We start from the raw sequence: 20,462 nt of genomic DNA on the forward strand, positions 1-20,462 counted from the left end.
TGGTCCTATCAGAAGCAGGATAAAGGTCCAGGCCAGAAGCCCTTTCTTCCCTGGCAGGAGTCATTCTCCACAATCGCCTTAAGAAGCCCAGTCGCTGTGCTCAGAGCACAATGCAATCCAACTGTTCTCTTCCTGGGGAACACTCAAGCTAAAGACAAGGCTCCTGAGATCCTACCAACCACCTCACATGCCTAGCCAGTGTGCTTTTATCCCAGAGAACTTCCTAAACAAAACACAGCAGCTGACTTAAGAAGTCAGGATAAAAGTCATGGAGAAGACGCCATTTCTTTCACTACCTTCCTCACCAACGGTCTTGCCTTTTGATAGTCTCCTTCCTCATCCTCCCTCTACGTCTTTTCCTTTAATTCAGTACTTTTATTTTCCAATTGCCTCTTCATTGCTTAAGTGTGAAATATGGCTACTTCAAAGTGTAAAGAAAAAGAAAGTTACATCAAAACGGTAAGCTATTTTAATCACTAAGCTAATTGTTCACTGAAGGAAAAATAAAACTGAAGAAACAACTTGACCAACAAAACTAGCCTAGGGTCGGAATCTGAAGATTTTATAAAACCTTTATTTAGTCAACCATCCTATTGCAATGGCATCTTAACAGTATTGTGTTTAAAAAACTAAATATTCTGCAAGAGATATATAAATTTGAAACTTATTTAAATTTGACCTATTTTAGAGGTTAAAAATAACTAAAGCTCCTTCACTCTTTAAAACCAATAGGTCAGTTTTAAAAAGGATATCAATATAAAATTACTGAGCAGGAATCCACCAACATCATACGAACAAAAGAGAGTAATTTTAGTTGTAAGTTTAATGACAGTATCTGGTTTGCTTTCATAAGCAGCAAGCCCTGAGCCCCTAAAATGCAAGATGAATATTCTCACAGATATATGCAGACTAATGTTTCTGAAATCCCAATCTTCTATATTCCACATAAATGAATTGCAATTAATCAGATGTATGTGAAAGAGAAATAGTTATTTCTTAACTCTAAGAAATAAAACTGAAATCCAAATTAAGACAATGTAATCGTAAAGAGGAAGATTTCCCAGTCATTGCTAATCATAAAAATTGACTTTTAAAACATAAAAAATGCAGCCTTGGCTGGTGTGGCTCAGTTGGTTGGAATATCATCCCATATACAGTAAGGTTTGGGGTTCGATTCCCATTCAGGTTATACGTTCAATCCCCGGTTGGGGCACAGATGGAAGGCAATCAATCAATGTTCTCTCTCCCTTGATGTCTCTCTCTCTCTTCTTTCCCCTCTCTCTAAAAATCAATGGGCATATCCTCAGGCGAGGATTTTAAAAAACATAAAAAATGCTGTATTTTGAAAAAAATTGGTTAGAAATATAATGTCCTTAATAACAATGTAGTAAGGCCCATATCAACTAGACTTACCAGTACATCAATTACCTAGTTAGATATACATGATTAAAATTTTCATTATTGCCTACTGGTAAAAATTTTAGATTTGTCACAAAGCCCAGGACACTGGAATTTCATTTGAATCAAAACTCAGAAAGTGTTACATTAACAAAAACAGTAAAATCTGATAAAATCGTATAACTCATTTTAAAACACCAATATTTACAGATTCCCTTTGAATATACAACAGGTAATGATGCAATGAAGACATTTTTACAATATTTATTAAGATAACAAGTTTATAAATTGAAGGACTCAGAGGCACATAGTTTAAAAGGCCAATACCATGGGAATAATGAAGTCAACACAGAAAAGAAAGTATGAACAATTACAACCAATACAGAATTTTTTTAAAAAAGCCATATCCCCCCAATAAACACATCATACGAATCATCCTTCAAAATTACCATGATAAAAAGTTATTTCCTTCAAAGAAAAATAATTCTTTCCACCTACCGAGCCTAGAAAATTCTATTTACAATGAACTGTGCGGCATTTCATCGGTATTGTTTAATGTGGCCTCCTCTATTACTGCCATTAGAAGTACTGAAAATTTTATAGCTATTGTATTTACAAATGCACATAATATTTAAATTTGCTCTTCATTGAGAACAACTGAATATATACTTGATCAAATTACATATAAATGTTTTAGTGTTGAAAACACATTTTGTGGGGAAAAGTGTATGGGAAGGGGTGCATTTAGAATTATACTCTTTCTGAAGGATTACTAGGCCAATAAGTCTGATAAAACTCAAGGTAGTCACAAAACAGATCTTTGTTGATGAAGAATTTAATTTATTTCTGTTTTAACTGGACACACCGGGCTTCTTCAGTCAACTTTCACCACACTGTAAATTTTGGTAACAAACCAAAAGCATGCAAAGAAGCCAATTGTTCCTATAAGAGAAAAAAGAAAAGTAAATGCTTTTTTAAAGAAAGCCTAATAATTTACACATAAATAGTGGTTTAAAATGACTGTTTCCTAAAAAAAAAAAAAAGCCACAAAACTAAAATCTGTTACCTTCAAGGAATATACCATAGATCCATGAGCTTTTTTGAAAAAACATACAACCACCTGAAATTAAATTTCCTACAGAAATTGACAGAAAGAACTTTTTATACTATAAGATTACCTGAGCTTTCTATAATACATTTTTCTTATTACATGCAAAAGATTGAAATTAAGATGAAAAGGATGACAATTTTCCTTTCCTTTTAAATAATGTTTTATCATAAAATGAAAAGATGCTATTAAAATTAATTCAAGGTCTGATATGACTAGCTTAGAGCATCAGATTCATAGATTAAATGGGGATATTTTCTAAGTATAGTTATTGGGAATTACCGGTTTTCAAAAAACTATAATAAAATAATGCAGAAAGTTTTTACAAAGTGTTTAAAGCAATATAATTTGGATAATAATAAAGATGCATTCCCACTGAGAATGAGAGGTGCTGTGGTACCAGAGGACAGAGCAGATTTGTCATGGGGTATGTATAACATCTTTGGAGTAGGTCACTGAATTTGCAAGCCCATTTTTTTATCTTGTTTTAAACAGATAATTTTATATGCCCTAGCCGCCTCCATAGACTGACAGGCAGAGTACGTGAGATGATTCATGAAAAAATATATGCCTTGATTTATAGGTATCTTCATTAACCTAGATTCCAAAACACTGAATGCTAGACAGGTGACAAAAATGAAGCCCCGAGGGAATAATTGTCTAACGGCCCCATGGCTAATAAATAGGACCAGAACTCAAATCTGCTTTTTCTGACTTAGAATGTAGTACTTTTAAAAACTATACCATGATTAGATCTAGTAAATATAAATTTAGAGACTCTGTTTTGCAAAAGGATATATACTAAATTATGAAAGTGCCTAACATATTTTTAAAAACTGAGAGGCATACCATTTTTTCCAGGATTACCCCTGAGAAACAGCCAACAGGTGGGGGTGCAGAAGAATACAGAAAGGAGACATACATACTCTTTGTGTATGTCTGGTTTTCAATATTGTTTTAAATGTGATATGAAGAAAAAGTATTAAAGGAGATTTTCTAAGTCAAGTGGGACATTACTATGGAAAGCTATAAATGTTATCATACTCATTCTCACAGCATACATGTACCGAGTACCTATTATGCACAAGTCACTGTTTGGGAGGATATACAGTACCTTTTGATTATTCAAAGGGTCATTAGTAAGCTTAGCTAAGGATGAAGTTAGGATTAATTTCAGTAAAGTAATGATGAAAACATAAATCTATTTAAAACAACCTATGTTTAAGAGAAGGTATGTTAAGACGAGAAAACATTTTATCACCATACTGATAACCCTAAGAATGTTTACTTTATTCTTAACAAAATACTTTTAGTATTTTATCTTTTTCTTAATATGAAATAGATATAATATACATACTTAAAGCATCTTTTTAAATGACTGAATATTATTTTGTTTTGTAAAATAGACTGACTTAGATAAGGGTCTGGAGTCCTGAAGTAACTCCAGAAGTATACCCCTTTAGAAAACACCAACCTCATTATGTCTGACCAATGACCTGGAATACAGAATTGATGTAAGTGCCTGAAGCTTGTCATATACTGATATAGCAACAGGGGCACTTCAAAAACCTACTTAGTTCTCTTAAATGTTAACAGGTGAGTAAAAAGTAGAACATTTCTAATTTAAATATTTTTTTTTCTTTTGGGATCCTATATTTACTCATATAGCATGCAACACAACCTTAGATAAAATTTTAGATATACATTTTTTTGTGACAAAGAAAGGTCCCTGAATTTTATTTTTTTAGTTCCGTTATTCCACACATGCTTACAAGTACCCATAGGGCTCTAAGATATAGGAAAGTTATCTTAGAGAAAAAATACATACATAAATACCACTATAATATACACTGTACACCATTAGGTACTTGAATTTTGAACTTGTAGTTTGAAACTTATAGAATAAGGGAAGTACTATGACTATCTTTTCTTGATATCATTTATTCTCAATCTCATCTTGACTTTACCTCTCAAATTTCTACTTTACTTCTAAACTTAAGTAGCTAGAGACTTTTACTCTATTTTTTTTTTTTAATAGGCAAAATAAACTAATGAACAAAATAGATCCAGAGACATAGAAGCTTGGAACAGACTGTTGAATATCAGAGGGAAGGCAGGGAGGAGTAGGTAGGTGGGAAGAGATCAACCAGGGAACTTGTGTGCATACAGGCAGTCCTCAGGTTATGTTGGACTCGGTGTACATCGTTTTGTAGTTACATCACCATCTCCCATTTATTTATTAAAAAAAAAAGTTCCATCATTTCGACGTATGTATATATGTGCTTTATGATTTTTATTATTTATTTACCACAAGGTCAGGAATTGTTATCTTTCTTTTAAATTTTTTTTACTGTTTCATTTCATTACTGCTGTGTATGTGCTCCATGTGAGTGACATAGGTGCTTATGTACGTGGGTTCTGATTTAAAAGCAAAAATTGCATTATGTACGCCATAACGGATCCCTGACGTAACCCGAGGACCTACTGTATATACATAATCCAAGGACATGAACAGTAGTGTGGTGAGGGACAGGGGCAGGGGGCAGGAGCAGGCTAAGAAGGGGGACAATGGGGAAAGAAAGGGGACATATGCAATAATGTCAACAATTAAGATTAAAAAAAAGAGAGAGCTTAACAGGGGGAAAACTTGAGATGTACTGGTCCAGGTACTCCAGTACTTTTAGCACAACAATGACCCTGTTAAGACTTCTTGCCTTAGCTTCTGCTTCCTCACCTTGGTTTAGTGATATTCACCACACAGGGGCAAACCAGACTATACTTAGTTGCACTGAGGACTAAATATTGAAGTGCTGAGTAGTAGAAACCTTCTGGGTTTTATAGGGAAAATATTCATAAGTAATTTGAATAACCTGCCTAAAAATTTAATAGTTAAAAATAATCATTTAAATTCTTACCTGTAAAAAGAAAAAAGATCAAAACCATTATCATGGTATAACCAAAGTACAGAATTGTACTTGCTGTTCCTGTGATCTGAAGTTTTGAAAAGAAGTAATGTATGGCATATATTAAGAAATAAACTGCAGTAAAGCCACTAGTAAGGAACGAACGCCACTGCCAATGATAATCCTAGGTAGAAAAGAAAAATAATCAAAGAACAAGAATTAATTCCCAATTAGTAGATAACATGTAGCAGAATAAAGTTACAAATCAAAGATAGCTAAATGAAATAGCCCATAAATCTAATTTTTTATATTGGTTCCAGTCTTTTTCTCCCAGTGAACTTTGTTAATTTCCCTCCTCACTAATGGGACTAAAAAGCACTCCCTATCTTTGGTGGAGCTACTTAGTGCTGGCTAAAACATGTGGAAAATCTTAAACAGTTTATGAATAATGAAGTGTTAAACTATATTTTAAAATGTATGCTTCCCAAAGAAAAGTAATATTTTTTTACTTAGATAATTAATTTATTTACAAGGCTTATTTACATTTATATAGTTAAAAATTAACACTACTTATAGTCTGGTCAACTATATTAGGAAAAAGATTAGTCTATTAAGGGGAGCTGAAATCCATTTTCAGTTATTACTAACACTAGAGGCCCAGTGCATGGATTTGTGCACCGGTGGAGTCCCTTGGCCTGGCCTGCAGGGATCAGGCCAAAACCGGCTCTCCAACACCCCCAAAGGGTCCTGGTTTTTAAGTGATGCACCCAGAATCTGGCTCCCTCCTCTCTTCTCCCAATATGATGTCACTTTCTCTCTGTGTCTGTCTCACTTCTTTCATCTCACTGTACCCTAAGTTTGCAGGAACTGACAACTTGCAGGCATTAAGCTGCAAAATGCCAATTATTTTGCAGACAGGATTTACTTAGCCTGGAATTTAGTGGGCTTAGGGCAGGACCCTGCTCCATGTCAGCCTCTTGCCCAGGCCCTTCTGCCCAGGCAGAGTCCTGTGGTGGCAGGAACCTCCTTCTTCCCACCTGAGCTGCTCCTTCACCTCCTTCCCTCCCCGGAGGTTACCCACTGGTGCTAGTGTTCCCAGAAGAAGGGAAGCTGTGGCCAGTTTCCCAACCGAGAGGGGTAGCAGGAAAACTCGCTGCCTCCACTGGAAATCAATATTAACACATTGCAGGCTGGTAGTTTTACTGGCCAGATAAATTTCTACTGAATGAGTACAAAAAAGGTCTTATATAAATGTTAAAAGGCATGGTTTAAAACTAAATATCCATTGCATTTTGAAGTTATTTATCACATGTTCTTAAAAGCTAATATCTTTTTTAAAGAATTCTCGTGATTGGCCACAAAAACAAACAAACACAAAACACGAGAATTCTTGTGATCCGTCTGCAATGTGTTAAGCACAATGGGCCGGATGTTGGGGATGCAGCCAGTAGGTACTGCATGTCTCATCACTTAGCTAATTGAGTCAAAAAGTTTCTGTGAGGGCCAGACCCAAGGTGGGGTCCCTTGGCCAGCCCTGTGGGGATCGGGTGGAAACTGGCTCTTCGACATCACCCGAGGGGTCCTGGATTGCAAAAGGGCGGTTCTCAGGTGGTGCACTCCGGAACTGGGCTCCCTCCTCTCTGGTTTTGGATGCATCACCTGAGAACCACTGCTGCCAAGTCACCACAGCTCAGCAGTTCCTGCGCTGAGCGTCTGCCTCCTGGTGATCAGTGTGTGTCATAGCTACTATTTGTCTAGTGGACGGTCAGGCGGTCGCTTAGCCTTTTATATATATTGGTAATTTAAACAAGGTGAGTTTAAACAGTTCTTTTAAACAGTTAATAGTTCTTTCATTTATTTATTTAAATTTTTTTTAGATCCTCATGTGAGGATATGTTTATTGATTTTTTTTTAGAGAGAGGAAGGGACAGAGAGAGAAACATCGATCAGTTGCCCCACAACATATGTATGTGTGCCCTGAATGGGAATCAAACCTTTTGGTGTACAGGACAATACTCCAACCAACTGAGCCAACTGAGCCAGGGCTAAAGCAGTTCTTACTTTTACATGAAGTGGCTTATATCTTAGGAGATCTGTGAAAGAAATACTTCACTATGTCATCTACCCCTTTGAGTATGTGAAAAATAAATATATCTGAAAAGCATACCAAGATTAGAAAATCCAAAAGAATCACAAAAACTAACAAAGCTAATAAGCAAATTCAGCAATGTTACAGGATACAAATTCAACATGAAAATCATTTGTGTTTCTCACACCAGCAATGAACAATCAGAAAAACAAACATTTTTCACAAACCCTTTAGAACAGCATCCAAAAGGATAAAATACTTAAGAATAAATTTAACTAAGGAGGAGAAAGACTTGTACAATGAAAACTACAAACTATTGCTAACAGAAATTAAAGAAGACTTAAATGGGGAGACAGCCTAGCCCGTGTTTATGGATTAGAAGACTTAATATTGTTAAGACGGCCATTCTCTCCAATGTGATCTACAGATTCAATTCAATCCCTATCAAAATTCTAATGCCCCTCCCCCCTTTCCCCCCCAAAATGGAAAAGCCGATCCTCAAATTCATATGAAATTGCAAGGGGCCCTAAATAGCCAAAATAATCTTCAAAAACAAGGACCAAGTTGAAGGACTCACCCTTCCCAATTTTAAACTTACTACAAAGCTATGCTAACCAAAAGTGTGGTACTGACATAACGATAGCATATATATCACTGGAATAAAATTGGGAATCCAGAAATAAGCCTATATATCTATGGCCAATGGCTAACAAAGTTGTCAAGATTATTCAATGAGGAAAGAATAGTCTCTTAAACAAATGGTGCTGGGAAAACTGGATATTCAAATGCAAAAGAATGAAGTCAGACCCCTAACTAACACCATATACAAAAATTAACTAAAGATGGATCAATGACCTAAATATATGAGTTAAAATTATACATTAGAAGAAAACATAAAGGTAACCTTAGATTTAGGAATAAATTCTTAGATATGGCAACAAAAGAAAAAATATATAAAAATCAGACTCATCAAAATTAAAAACTTTCATATAAAGGATATTATCCAGAAAGTGAAAAGACAACTTACAGACTGGGGAAAATATTTGAAAACCATAGATCTAATAAAGATCTAGTATTCAGAATATAGAAAGAACTCTTACAACTCAACAAAAAGATAACCCAATTTATAAACGAGTAAACAAATGGGATAGACATTTCTGCAAATAAGACATAGAGATGGTCAACAAACACAGGAAAAGACACTGAACATCATTAGTCACTGGAGAAATGAAAAACCACAATGAGACACTACTTCACACATACTAGGATGGCTATTATTAAAAAAAAAATTTTTTTTTTTTTTAAATAACAGTGCTGGCAAGGATGTGGAGAAATTGGAACCCTTTGTGCAACTGTAGGTAGGAATATAAAATGGTGCAACCATTGTGGAAACAATTTGGTGGTTCCTCAAAAAGTTAAAGAATTACCACATAGCCGAAACCAGTTTGGCTCAGTGGATAGAGCGTCAGTCTGCGGACTGAAAGGTCCCAGGTTTGATTCCGGTCAAGGGCATGTACATTGGTTGCGGGCACATCCCCGGTAGGGGGTGTGCAGGAGGCAGCTGGTCGATATTTCTCTCTCATCGATGTTTCTAGCTCTCTATCCCTCTCTCCTCCTATCTGTAAAAAATCAATAAAAATATATTTTTTTAAAAAATCACATGACTCAGTAATTCCACTTCCACATATACACCTCTCATAATAGAAAACACTCAAATATTTGTACATCAAAGTTCATAGCAGTACTATTCACAATAGCTAAAAGGTGGAAACAAACCTAATATACACCAATAGGTAAACAAATTGGGGTGTATCTATACAATGGAATATTATTCAGCTAAAAAATGAAATGAAGTACTAATATGTTACAATATGCTGAACCTAGAAAACAGTCTGCTAAGTGAAAGAAGCCAGACTCAAAAGGCTACACATATTATATGAAATATCTAGAATACGTAAATCTGTAGAGACAGAGCAGACTGGGGAGGGAGGATGGGAAGCAACTATTAATGGGTATGGGATTTTATTTAGGGGAGATGATGAAAATATTTTGAAACAAGATGGAAGTGGTGATTAAACAATACTGTAAATGTAGTAAGTGTCAACAAAATGTTCACTTTAAAATTACTGATTTTGTTATATGAATTTTACCTTGATTTTTTTTTTCTTCTGGGAAATTATTTTGTTTTTTTTTTAAACTTTTTAAAAATTATTTTTGTTTTTTAAATTATTTTTTTAAACTGTATTATTTTCAATTATAGCTGACATACAATATTATATTAATTTTGGGTGTAATTTTGGGTGATCATTTAGTAAGTTATATTTAGACATTATATAACTTACTAAATGCTCATCCCAATAAATCTCATACCCATCTGACACCATACATAGTTATTAGAATATTATTGACTTTACATGCCCATGACTGTTCTGTTAACCTTAATTTTTTTTAAAAAAAGCATCTCAATTTTAACAAAGTTAGATTTTATCTCCTGTAAAGAAAATAACTATGAAAAAATGATTTAACACAACCTAAATCTTTAGACATCAACTCTAACCTATAATATAGGATACCATCATTTTGCCACGAATATCACTCATTACAATGTAATGTTTTAATAATTTTTTTTTCACTAAAATCTTTTTATGTTTTCTAAATTTTCAGTCTAGAAATATGTTACAAAAAGAATATTACGTCAGACATTTAAAAAAAATTTAACATGATGTGCTATTCTTAGGAAATTAACATTTTAAAGTTAAGCTCAAAGTAAATACTATTACTGAACTGGTATACAATCTTAATTCAATCCTAAAAAGGACTGCATTTAATTTAGGAATACAGGTCAATTTCTACTTTAATGACACATATATGCAAAAATTATTTTAATTAATAGTTTCAGTCTTATGCCAAAATTACAAATACTGTGTACAAATTAACATAAGTGAATACTGCTAATACATACCTCAGCACATAGGTGGAAATAGCAAAGAAGTATAGTTGCTTCAGAACATGTAATAACCAAAATGATAAACACCAGAAATAGGAAGCCAAACATGTAGTACATCTGGTGCGACCTATAATCAAACATTCAAAATGAAACTATATTTTCTCTTTGACATAGTGAATAACACAATTTTTTCATTTTTCTTAAACTGAAAATGTTTGCCGTTTCTCTCAACTAATCAAGATATACCTTTTTTTGGGTAAAATATATTTTAAAAAATATATTTTTACTGATTTTAGAGAGAGGAAGGGGAAGAAACAATGATGTGAGAGTGTAACATTGATAGGCTGCCTCCCGCATGCACCCTGACCTGGGATCCAACCTGCAATCTGGGCATGTGCCCTGACTGGGAACCGAACCAGGGACCTTTTGGTGCACTGGACAATGCTCAACCAACTGAAGCACACCAACCAGGACTACCTTTCTTTTTGTTTCAAATTTATTGATTTGAGAGAGAGCAGGAGGGAGAGAGGAAGAGAGGGGAGAGAGAAACATCAATTTGTTGTTCCACTTATTTATGCATTCATTGGTTGAATCTTGTATGTGCCCTAACAGGAATTAAACCTGCAACGTTGGCATTTTGGGCTGATGTCCTGCCAAGGTCTTATTCCAGCTAATCAAAGAAGACAAATTCTTATAGATTTAGACAATGATGGGGTAGGAGTGGGGCAGGAGAGGAAGGATATGACAATGTCATGGGCTTTGCTTTCCTGCTCAAGTAGAATCTAAAATTCTTATTTATTCAAATGTGCTTAGTCTGTCTACTGGTGAGTCTCACAAATTTGATAAAAAATTAATGGAAAGACATAGCCAAACTAAGAAATGGTCACATTTAGTATCTATCCTATCTAATAAAGAGGCGATATGCTAATTGACCCTCACACTATCACAAAGATGGCGGTGCCCACAGCAAATTAGGAGGGAATATGCTAAATGACTGCTCTGACCTCAAAGATGGTGACACTCACAGCCAATGAGGGAATATGCTGACTGTCCTGCCCTTAAAAATGGCAACGCCCACAGCCAATAAGGAGGGAATATGCTACTTGACTGCCACACCCTCAAATATGGCGGCGCCCACAGCCACAAGATGGCAGTATGCAGTCCCCTCAGCCCCATCAGGGAGGCAGGCACGGGGTAGGCGAGCTCAGCCACTCTGTGCGCTTGCCTCCAGAGTCCCCCAGTTGCTCAGCCCCCTAGCCACACAGGGCCAGCCCAAGGCGAAGTCAAGCCTTAGATGGCGGCTGCCCAGATGCCCAGGGCTGCCCGAGGCTCAGGTAACCAGGGCCGGCTGAGGCTTGTGCTGCTGGCTGTGGCAGCAGCAGAGGTGTGATGAGGCATTGCCTTCCCCTGATCGCCGGGTTGCCTCCCACCCGAGGGCTCCCAGACTGTGAGAGGGGGCAGCCCAGGCTGAGGGACCCCCCCTTCCAGTGCACATTACCTCTTTTTATATGTATATGTATATAAATTTAAATGTATATGTATATAAATTTATATGTATATAAAAAGAGGTAATATGCAAATTAGCTGGGACACCTTAAGGGTAGGGGTGTCGAACTCAATCAGAGAAGGGGCCAAAATCTAAAATCCAGCCTAAATCGCGGGCCGAATGGTTTACTGAACAGTCATAAACTGACAATGTCATAAACTGACAGCGGAGTGCAGTGATGACAGCGCGGTGCGGGCCACATTGCAAGGCCTGGCGGGCTGGATTTGGCCCGCGGGCCTTGTGTTTGACACATGTGCCTTAAGGCATCACAACCAGCTCAGGAAGAGGCTGCATCACAACTGGCTCAAGAGGAGCTGTGCGCGCAGATGGGCAGGAGGGGACTACGTGCTGCCCCCAGCCCCAGTGGCCGCGGGGAGGCTGGGGCGGGGGGCAGGCCAGAGCGGACACACACCAGGGTTGGGGGCATGCCCAAGCAGCTGTGGCATGGCTCAGAGCCTGCCCCCACCCCAGCGGACACATACCAGGGGGGCCTCTGCACGTGAGCTACAGAGGAAACACCTTTCTGACACTCACTGGCTAAGCTCCCTGTACGCCGCCACTAACAGTGTTCTTGGTAACTTGGGTAATAAGAATGCAAGAAGGTGATCTAGGGTTTTTCTGCCTCACTCCTGGAGGAAAATAACAAAGGTCTGCTGCTGGAGGGGCTAAGAAATGTCATATCCTGCCCTAGCTGGTTTGGCTCAGTGGATAGAGCCTTGTCCTGTAGACCTCAGGGTCCAGGTTCGATTCTGATCAAGGGCATGTACCTAGAATGCAGGCTCCTCCCTGGCCGGGGCCCAGGGCAGGGCCCATGCAGGAGACAACCAATTGAAGTGTCCCTCTCACACAGATGTTTCTCTCTGTCTCTCCCACACTCTCTAAAAATCAATGGAAACATATCCTCAGGTGAGGATAAAAAAAACAACAAAACAAAAACCACCAAAAAACAAGAAATGTCATAGCCTATGAAAGATACATCGTGAAAAATGCCTAAAGAAAAATGTCATTTTTTCATGGTGAAGGGACTGGAGTCTATGTTGAAGAAAACACCTTGGTGGCTGCAGCAGCTGGCAGTGGCAGCAGCAGCAGGGTGATGGGGGTGGTGCCTTCCCTGATCAGCCCGGTCAACTCCCACAGAGGTGATTGTCAGTAGGACATCCCTTGAGGGCTCCTGGACTATGAGAGGGGATAGGCTGGGCTGAGGGACCCCCCCAGTGCATGAATTTCATGCACGGGGCCTCTAGTATATATTATAAAAGCAGTTGGATTTGGAAAATATTATAATAACCTGAAAGAAAGAGGTTCTAATGACTAAAAAGCTCAAATTTAGTTCTCACTTTATGCTACCTCAAAACTTTCTCTAACATATGTCAATGTGATCAAATAACTATCATAATATAAGGCAATGTATACACCCTAATGGAGTGGCTTAAAATACCCTCTTTAGTTTTTCAAATAAGAAGTCAGAGAATGAAAGACTCCTGGGAAAATAAGGACTTTGAAAGGTTAGCTAGCTCAACCCTTCCTCCCAAGCTTGCTCGAAACCTCTTGATCAGGAGCTCAGAGTATCTTCTCTGAAGCAGTACAGATGACTTATTTAAGAACATAGGTTTGAAGACTTGGATTAATTTTTTTGTCACATAGTAACTATGTGACACAGGCAAATTAAATTACTTAACTTCTAAAGCCTCATTTTCATCTCTGTAAAATGTGGATAATAAGCACTTCATAGAGACCCGAGAATTAAGTTAGAGTAAGAATTAATAAGGTTCAATTAATAATAGCTGTTATCACTATTATCTTTTTTCCACATAAAAAAAATTACTCTTAAGATTTCTGATTATTAGAGAACAGCTTACATTTGTAAGATATAAACAGTAATCCATATAAGCAAAAAGAGAAAGCTAATAATACATATATAATGGTAATGGCAATAAGAGGACTTAGTCCTTAGCTTACCAAATACTATTCAGAATGAAGAAAAGCTGTATAAAAATGCACCCAAAGGGCAAAATTCCTCCCATGATAATACCAGGCAATGGCTTTGTGTAGAAAGACTGATCAGGAATCTGACGTGGAATCTGATTGGTTCGAACTGGGTGTTCAATGGCCTTCAGTAAAGAAAGAATTAAAGAAAGGATTTGTAATTATATATATATATATATATATATATATACTTTTAAAATTCTTCTCTGTACTAGATTATTTGCCTGTTTTTTCTCAGCTTCCATGCTGACACTAATGATAAGACAAGTCTACTTAAGTCATCAAACAGAAATCTGTACTTAGAAGCCACAAACCAGATACTATCTGGTGCAACAGTCTGACTACTGGAACAAGCCACCACTGTTTCCAGCAGTTATCCACTAACTAATGGCTTTACCCAAAGTGTGAAATACACAGGACATAATAGTTAATAAAAAGACTTTTCCCCCTTTTAAATATATACCCACTGTAAGAAATCACCTGATGCTTAAACTATTTAATGTATTGTAATTTGGAGATGGGCGATGTCATCTTTATTAAAATAGCTCAATTTTACTAAGACTTAAGAACATGAAAAAGACAATGAATGGCTATATGAAGCTTTATGACTAAAGTATGAGAGATGTTCTCAATTATTCTCTCTTTCATAACATCTATACTAATAAAAGGATAACACACTATTTAGGGAGGATGCCTTCTGGATGTACATCCAGATGTCCACTGGACAAAGCCACAGCGGCTGCAAGGCCCAGGGTTCAGGCAGCTGTGGGCTCAGGTAGCCTTGGGCCTCGGCAGCTATGAGGCCCAGGGCTAAGGCATTCATGAGCCCCAGCAGCTGTGAGGGCTGGGGCTCAGGCCTTTCCACCCGCTGTGGCCAACAGTGGCAGCAGCAGTGGGGTGATGAAGATGGCGTCTTCCCCTGATCAGCCCGGTTGCCTCCCCCAGAGGGAGGCCATACTGTCAGTAGGACTTCCCCAGAGGGCTCCCAGACTGTGAGAGGGGGAAGGCCAAGCTGAGGGATCCCCCCAGTGCATGTACAATATTTTCATGCACCAGGCCACTAGTATTACATGATAGTATAAAAACACTAAAAACTAAAGTACCTAAACATAGTTACATGAGAGGGGGAAAGGGCAGGTATGTAGAAGTTCATTTTCTTTCAAGAAAGTTCAAAGCATACTTCTAAAATTTTTGTGATACATAAAAGTTTAAAATTTGTCAGTCTCATTGAGATTATCCTTCCATGTACCAGATTATTTTACATATAGATATATGTATATATGTGCATAGAATCATTACATTTTTTAATTTTTATATTTTATAATTTCCAGTACTTATTTAATCTGTAATTTAAAAAATTTCATACAGTCAGTTATGAAATTTAAACATAATTTAAACAAAATGCCAAAAAACTGTAAGATCTTTTAGTAGACTGGTATGGTAGATGTGTTAGAGACTATGAAGCACTGATAGTTTCTTCCAAAGGTTCCAGGTTGCCTCACAAAGTATACTGTGATACATTATTTCTTTTAACCTTGTGGACTGAGTATTTCCAGAGAAGATCAAGAATAGTGAAGTTAAAGAATGTGGCACTGCAGAAAAAATTCTAATTTTCTTCTTAGCCTCAGGGTAAAAAGAGGTAGAGAAAGATAGGGAGGAGGAAGGGAAGGGCTGAACTTGATTATAATCTTCCTTAAAATCAAGTATTAAAAGGTAAGCATATGAAATTTATTCCTAAGTTACATATTTTAAAAACTGCTAGTATTATTTTATGGTCACTTTTTTAGTTCACTTCCTAACCCATACTCTTGGTTTACTTAGTTAAGTAATGCAAACTAGAAACACTTATTGTTAAGGAGAAAATGCACATACCTTTTAGGTTAAAAAAAAAAAAAAAGTAAAATAATTTATTTTAATGTCAAAAATTCAGAGTTTTAATTAGTTTTTATTAACTTTTCATTTATCAATTTGTATTAGTTTCCATTTACTTAGGAAACTTTGAAATCTAAGTTTATAAATATAATCTCTTTACCACATTCCTAAGTATGTACGACTTTTTTAAAATGATTGCAATCAAACTTTGAAGTCAATTTTCTGTGAAATCCAGATCCCACAGGACATATCTTTTAAGGGTGCATAAAGTAGTTCCCACAGTTGAAATTCATTTGAATAAGTTAACATCTATAAACTTACATTTTTCTTAAAACCAAAGTATGCGCCAATAAATGTTAGAGGCACAGATATGCAGAACCAAAGGGCCAATATGGCAACCAGTGTTCCAAAAGGAATAGCTGCTGAAGATCCTTCTCCCCAGAGAATCAGATTCATTATAAAGAAGTCAGCAAATACAATCCTGAAAGACAAAAGAGGATTTTAGGTAAAATTTGAGCTTTCCCTAAACTTCTATATTTTCATCTAATTGTTATGTCTGTTACATTTCGATTTTAATCCACCTAGAACTGATTTCATGTGTGAGGTAAAAACAGAATTTTTTCCCCCTTCATAAAGACAATCAATTGTTCCAGCATCATTTTACGGTTCCTCTGGTTTCTGATGCCACATTTATTATAATTCCATGTATACTATTGTAGTATTTGGTCTATTTTTGTGTTCTCTGTCCTGCTAACCATGGACATCTCCAAACTCTTTCAGAATACTTAAGTCTTCTCATCAAGTAACATGGTGAATTTGTATCTTTTACTAGTTAATAAGCATTGCAGACTTGTCATATGGGATCGTGCCTATTTTCAGAAGTTACTTTAGGTATTGTAAATGTTTTCTATTCCTAATAATCCTGTAAATAGATTTCTCCTCCCACAAAAATATCATTAGAATTAAAATATTTAATTTGTTATTGGTTGTATTCATTATCTTGGAATATTAGCTGATATCTAGCCATTTTGTCAAACTCTTATTAATTCTACAAGTTTTATATATCTGAAATTTGTTAATGTTCTTTGTATACAAACTGTCACCAATAAATAATAATATGATCACCACTTTTTTGAAATGTATCCCTTGTTTCATGCTGTGAATAGAAGCTAAGTAACTGAAGGCACAAAAGTGATTTAATTAAAATGTGTCTAATGTTTCATCATTAAATGATGTTGGTTTTGAATTAGAGATGAGATTTTTCTTAATATAAGAAAGCATTTTTCTATTAAATTCTTTTTAAGTCTGGAAATAATGCTTATATTATCAAATGACATTTTGTTGTTTCTACTGTAATAATTATATGCAGCTGTTTATATAAAATTATATGAATTAACTTAATACTATTAAATGACCCTTCCTTTTCTAGGTAATCACCAATTTCACTTGCTCCAGAGGGGAACTTGGTTTTTGGCTGTGTGTGTGTCTCTCTCTCTGTTTACCTCACCATCCTATTGGTGAACATCTAACTTTAAAAAAGATAAAAGAAGAGTTTTTCAGAGACATAAAGAAACAGGGAAAGGATAATTTCTATGAAGCCAAAAAGAAAGGAATTTCAAAGAGAAGGTATCCCAATGTTAGACAATGTAGAGAGGTAAAGACAGAGAAAAACATTTCTAGATTTGAAAATGACATCACTGGTAACCTTAGAGAGAATTCACTAAAATGACAGGAGAAACAAAACAAAACAAAACAAAACAAAACAAAACAGATAGCATGGCTTTATCTTGTAAATGTATGTTGAGAAAATGAGAGAAAGGAAGTGTAGACTATTTTTTTCAAGGTATTTTGTTGGGAATGAAAATTAAATAAGATAGTAGACAGAAGGTGCATATTGAAGCTCTTTTTAGGATTCGGGACATCTAAGCATATTTGTAGGAATATAACATATGAAAAACATGAACAGAACATAGAGAAAGGGAGAAATGGAAGCTGTTAGAGATCAGGAAGGACGTTTGAAAGGTAAGATTCTGAAGGAAATTATGGCTGAGTCCTGGTAAGGAGGGACACTTTCTAAGTTGACAGCAGAAAAAAAGAGGACGAAAGATATAGTTTGAGAAAAGCATAAAAATTTGAACAGAATATAAATGGCTGAAAGGCATGGGAATCTTCAATAGAGATAAAAACCTGAGAATATTTATCCCAAATGTTTATTAAAATTCTGGCTATTGTTACTCCTTCACTTCTGGCCTGCAAGTGAAACAGTCCTGGCTCCCAGAGTTAACCTTTGGCTTGCTTTATTGCTACAGACTGTTCAGAGGCTAGTTCTTGTCCACCAGATGGGGAGAGTTTAGGGAGTTGGGAAGAAATGGGTTCTATTTCTAGGGTTACATGTATATCAGATACTTGCTATTGGAAGCTATCCCCAAAGGGACATTTTTGTTTTTATATGTGGTGGTTTCTAAAATGTTTCAAAAAAAATTTTGGTAAATGTTACTTTATATAATGGTTAACTCTACAAAGCAGCAAAGCTTTTGATAAAAACCTGAAAATGTATCCCCTGCCTGAATTGTCTCAAGCGAGGACTCCTTTCTATGATCATGCCTAAAGCATACACAATGACATGCCATACTAACTTCCACAGGCTAAGACAAAGACTTAATCATTCTGCAAATGTTTACTAAATATTCATTTTACCACTTTTGAAAAATTCAGTTCATTATCTTGAGTACATAGTTTAGAGACAGAAAAGATTAAAGATTTAATGGATTAAAAATTTCAGAATTACAATATAACTATGTTAAGAAAGTTATTAATGGAAAAAGTCACTTACCCAGGACAAAGAAATGATGTCAATAAAACATTTGTTTTCCACTTCTCACCTCCAAAGGCTGTAGAAGAAAACAAATGGCATAACATAAAGACTTTTCTTCAGTTATACTCAAGTCTGGTATTAGACAATCTGTCAGAGAGTCCTGGGTGCTTTTTCATAGACAATGGCACTAAAAAATTTATTTGCTATTCCTTACCCAAGTGAGTAAATCAGAGATGCACATCACAAGACTGCCCTAGGTAAGTCATGCTCTAATGATTTTTGCTTCAGCATAAAATAAATCTAGTATCAAAGGAAAGTCATCCATACCAGTTTTTCTTTTCCATTCTTTTCTTCTACTTGAAAATAAAAAATAAAAAAAAACTATCTTCTAGGCAAGTTTCAATAATGAGACTGAGTAGAAAAAGGGCATGTTATAGGTTTTTGTTTATATTGAGGTCAGTCTCAGAATCTCTCTCTCTCTCTCTCTCTCTCTCTCTCTCTCTCTCTCTCTCTATATATATATATATATATATATATATATATATATATATATATATATCTCTAGACAACCGAACGACGAGTTGACCAATTGCTATGATGTGCACTGACCACCAGGGGACAGATACTCAATGCACAGGATTGGGCTCCCTCCTGTCTAGATTGGGCCTGCAGGGATTGGGCCTGTGGGGATCAGGCTCCCTCCTGTCTGGATTGGGCCTGTGGGGATCGGGCCAAAACCAGCTATCTGACATCCACTGAGGGGTCCCGGATTGCAAGGGGGTGCAGGGCAGGCCAAGGGACCCCACATGCACTGGGCCTCTAGTTTGTTATAAAACCAAGAACCCTAAAGCCTGACATGCAACACATTTAAACTTCCATAGTAAGTCTGAATCGTAAAAATTCCACTAGCATTGTAGTTTCTGCTAGAAGGAAGGTGGAGGTGGGAGATCAGTATGAGATTAGGTAATTATGAGTAGAAGGGTTATGATCACTTGACAGACCGGATTTGCTTACAAACATTTTACTCTCCTTTGCTCCTTCCCTCTTCAGTTTTTTTCCTCACTTAAAAAAACCAAAAGCTCAAGAACAGAGAATAAAAAGTGAAAGTACTCCTCTGTTCCCAGTTTAAAAGTTGAGATGAAACTGGGTGATATCTGAGAACAACTTTATTTAAAAGCGTTAAAACAATTTATAAGCAAGTAATACTTGCCTAAAAGAAAATGACAAATTATATATATGATTTGAAGTCAGAGTACTATTCTCAAGAGATATTGTGAAGTTATTGATTTTGGGTGTAATACAATTCCAATCAAAATTCAAATAATGTTTTTTGAAACAATGGAAATGATTCTACATAATGAAGTACTTTGTGACTGAGGCCATGGAACAACACCTCTCAGAACATTCTGCCTGATTAATATGCTACTTAATCTATAAAGCGGGAGATCTTAAGAATGAAGAGGAGTTAAAGAGGGATTTGTCTGGGTTGAGCATCAACCTATGAACCAGAGTTTCTGATTCAATTCCTGTTCAGGGCACATGCTCGGGTTGCTGGCTCAATCCCCAGTGAGGGATGTACAGGAGGCAGTCGATCAATGATTCTCTCTCATCATTGATGTTTTTATCTCTCTTCTGCTCCCTTCTTCTCTGAAATTAATAAAAATATATTAGAAAAAAGGGTGTGGGGAGTTTATATACAAGTAGTGGTCCAACTATTATCTGACATGTATTAAAATATTCATGACCACCTTAATTCTGTGTCCTTTTTAAGGATACAGGAAAAAACTTGACAAAATTA

The 20,462-nt window shown here is 36.3% G+C and overlaps 1 protein-coding gene across 1 annotated transcript in view; it reads right to left on the minus strand.

Annotated features, from left to right (window-relative positions):
• Positions 1-1,646: 1,646 nt before the first annotated feature.
• The window catches only part of TM9SF2 (transmembrane 9 superfamily member 2), a gene marked incomplete at its 5' end in the record, with an annotated part of 62,796 nt that continues 43,980 nt past the window's right edge, over positions 1,647-20,462 (minus strand). Inside the window, 6 exon segments of the mRNA XM_084880268.1 lie at positions 1,647-2,340; positions 5,422-5,593; positions 10,461-10,572; positions 13,951-14,102; positions 16,171-16,330; positions 18,683-18,740. Coding sequence (XP_084736394.1) covers positions 2,273-2,340; positions 5,422-5,593; positions 10,461-10,572; positions 13,951-14,102; positions 16,171-16,330; positions 18,683-18,740 — 722 coding nt within the window. The 3' untranslated portion in view covers positions 1,647-2,272.

Source organism: Pipistrellus hanaki (assembly GCF_964339955.1).
Source record: "Pipistrellus hanaki genome assembly, chromosome: 3".
Lineage (NCBI taxonomy): Eukaryota > Metazoa > Chordata > Mammalia > Chiroptera > Vespertilionidae > Pipistrellus > Pipistrellus hanaki.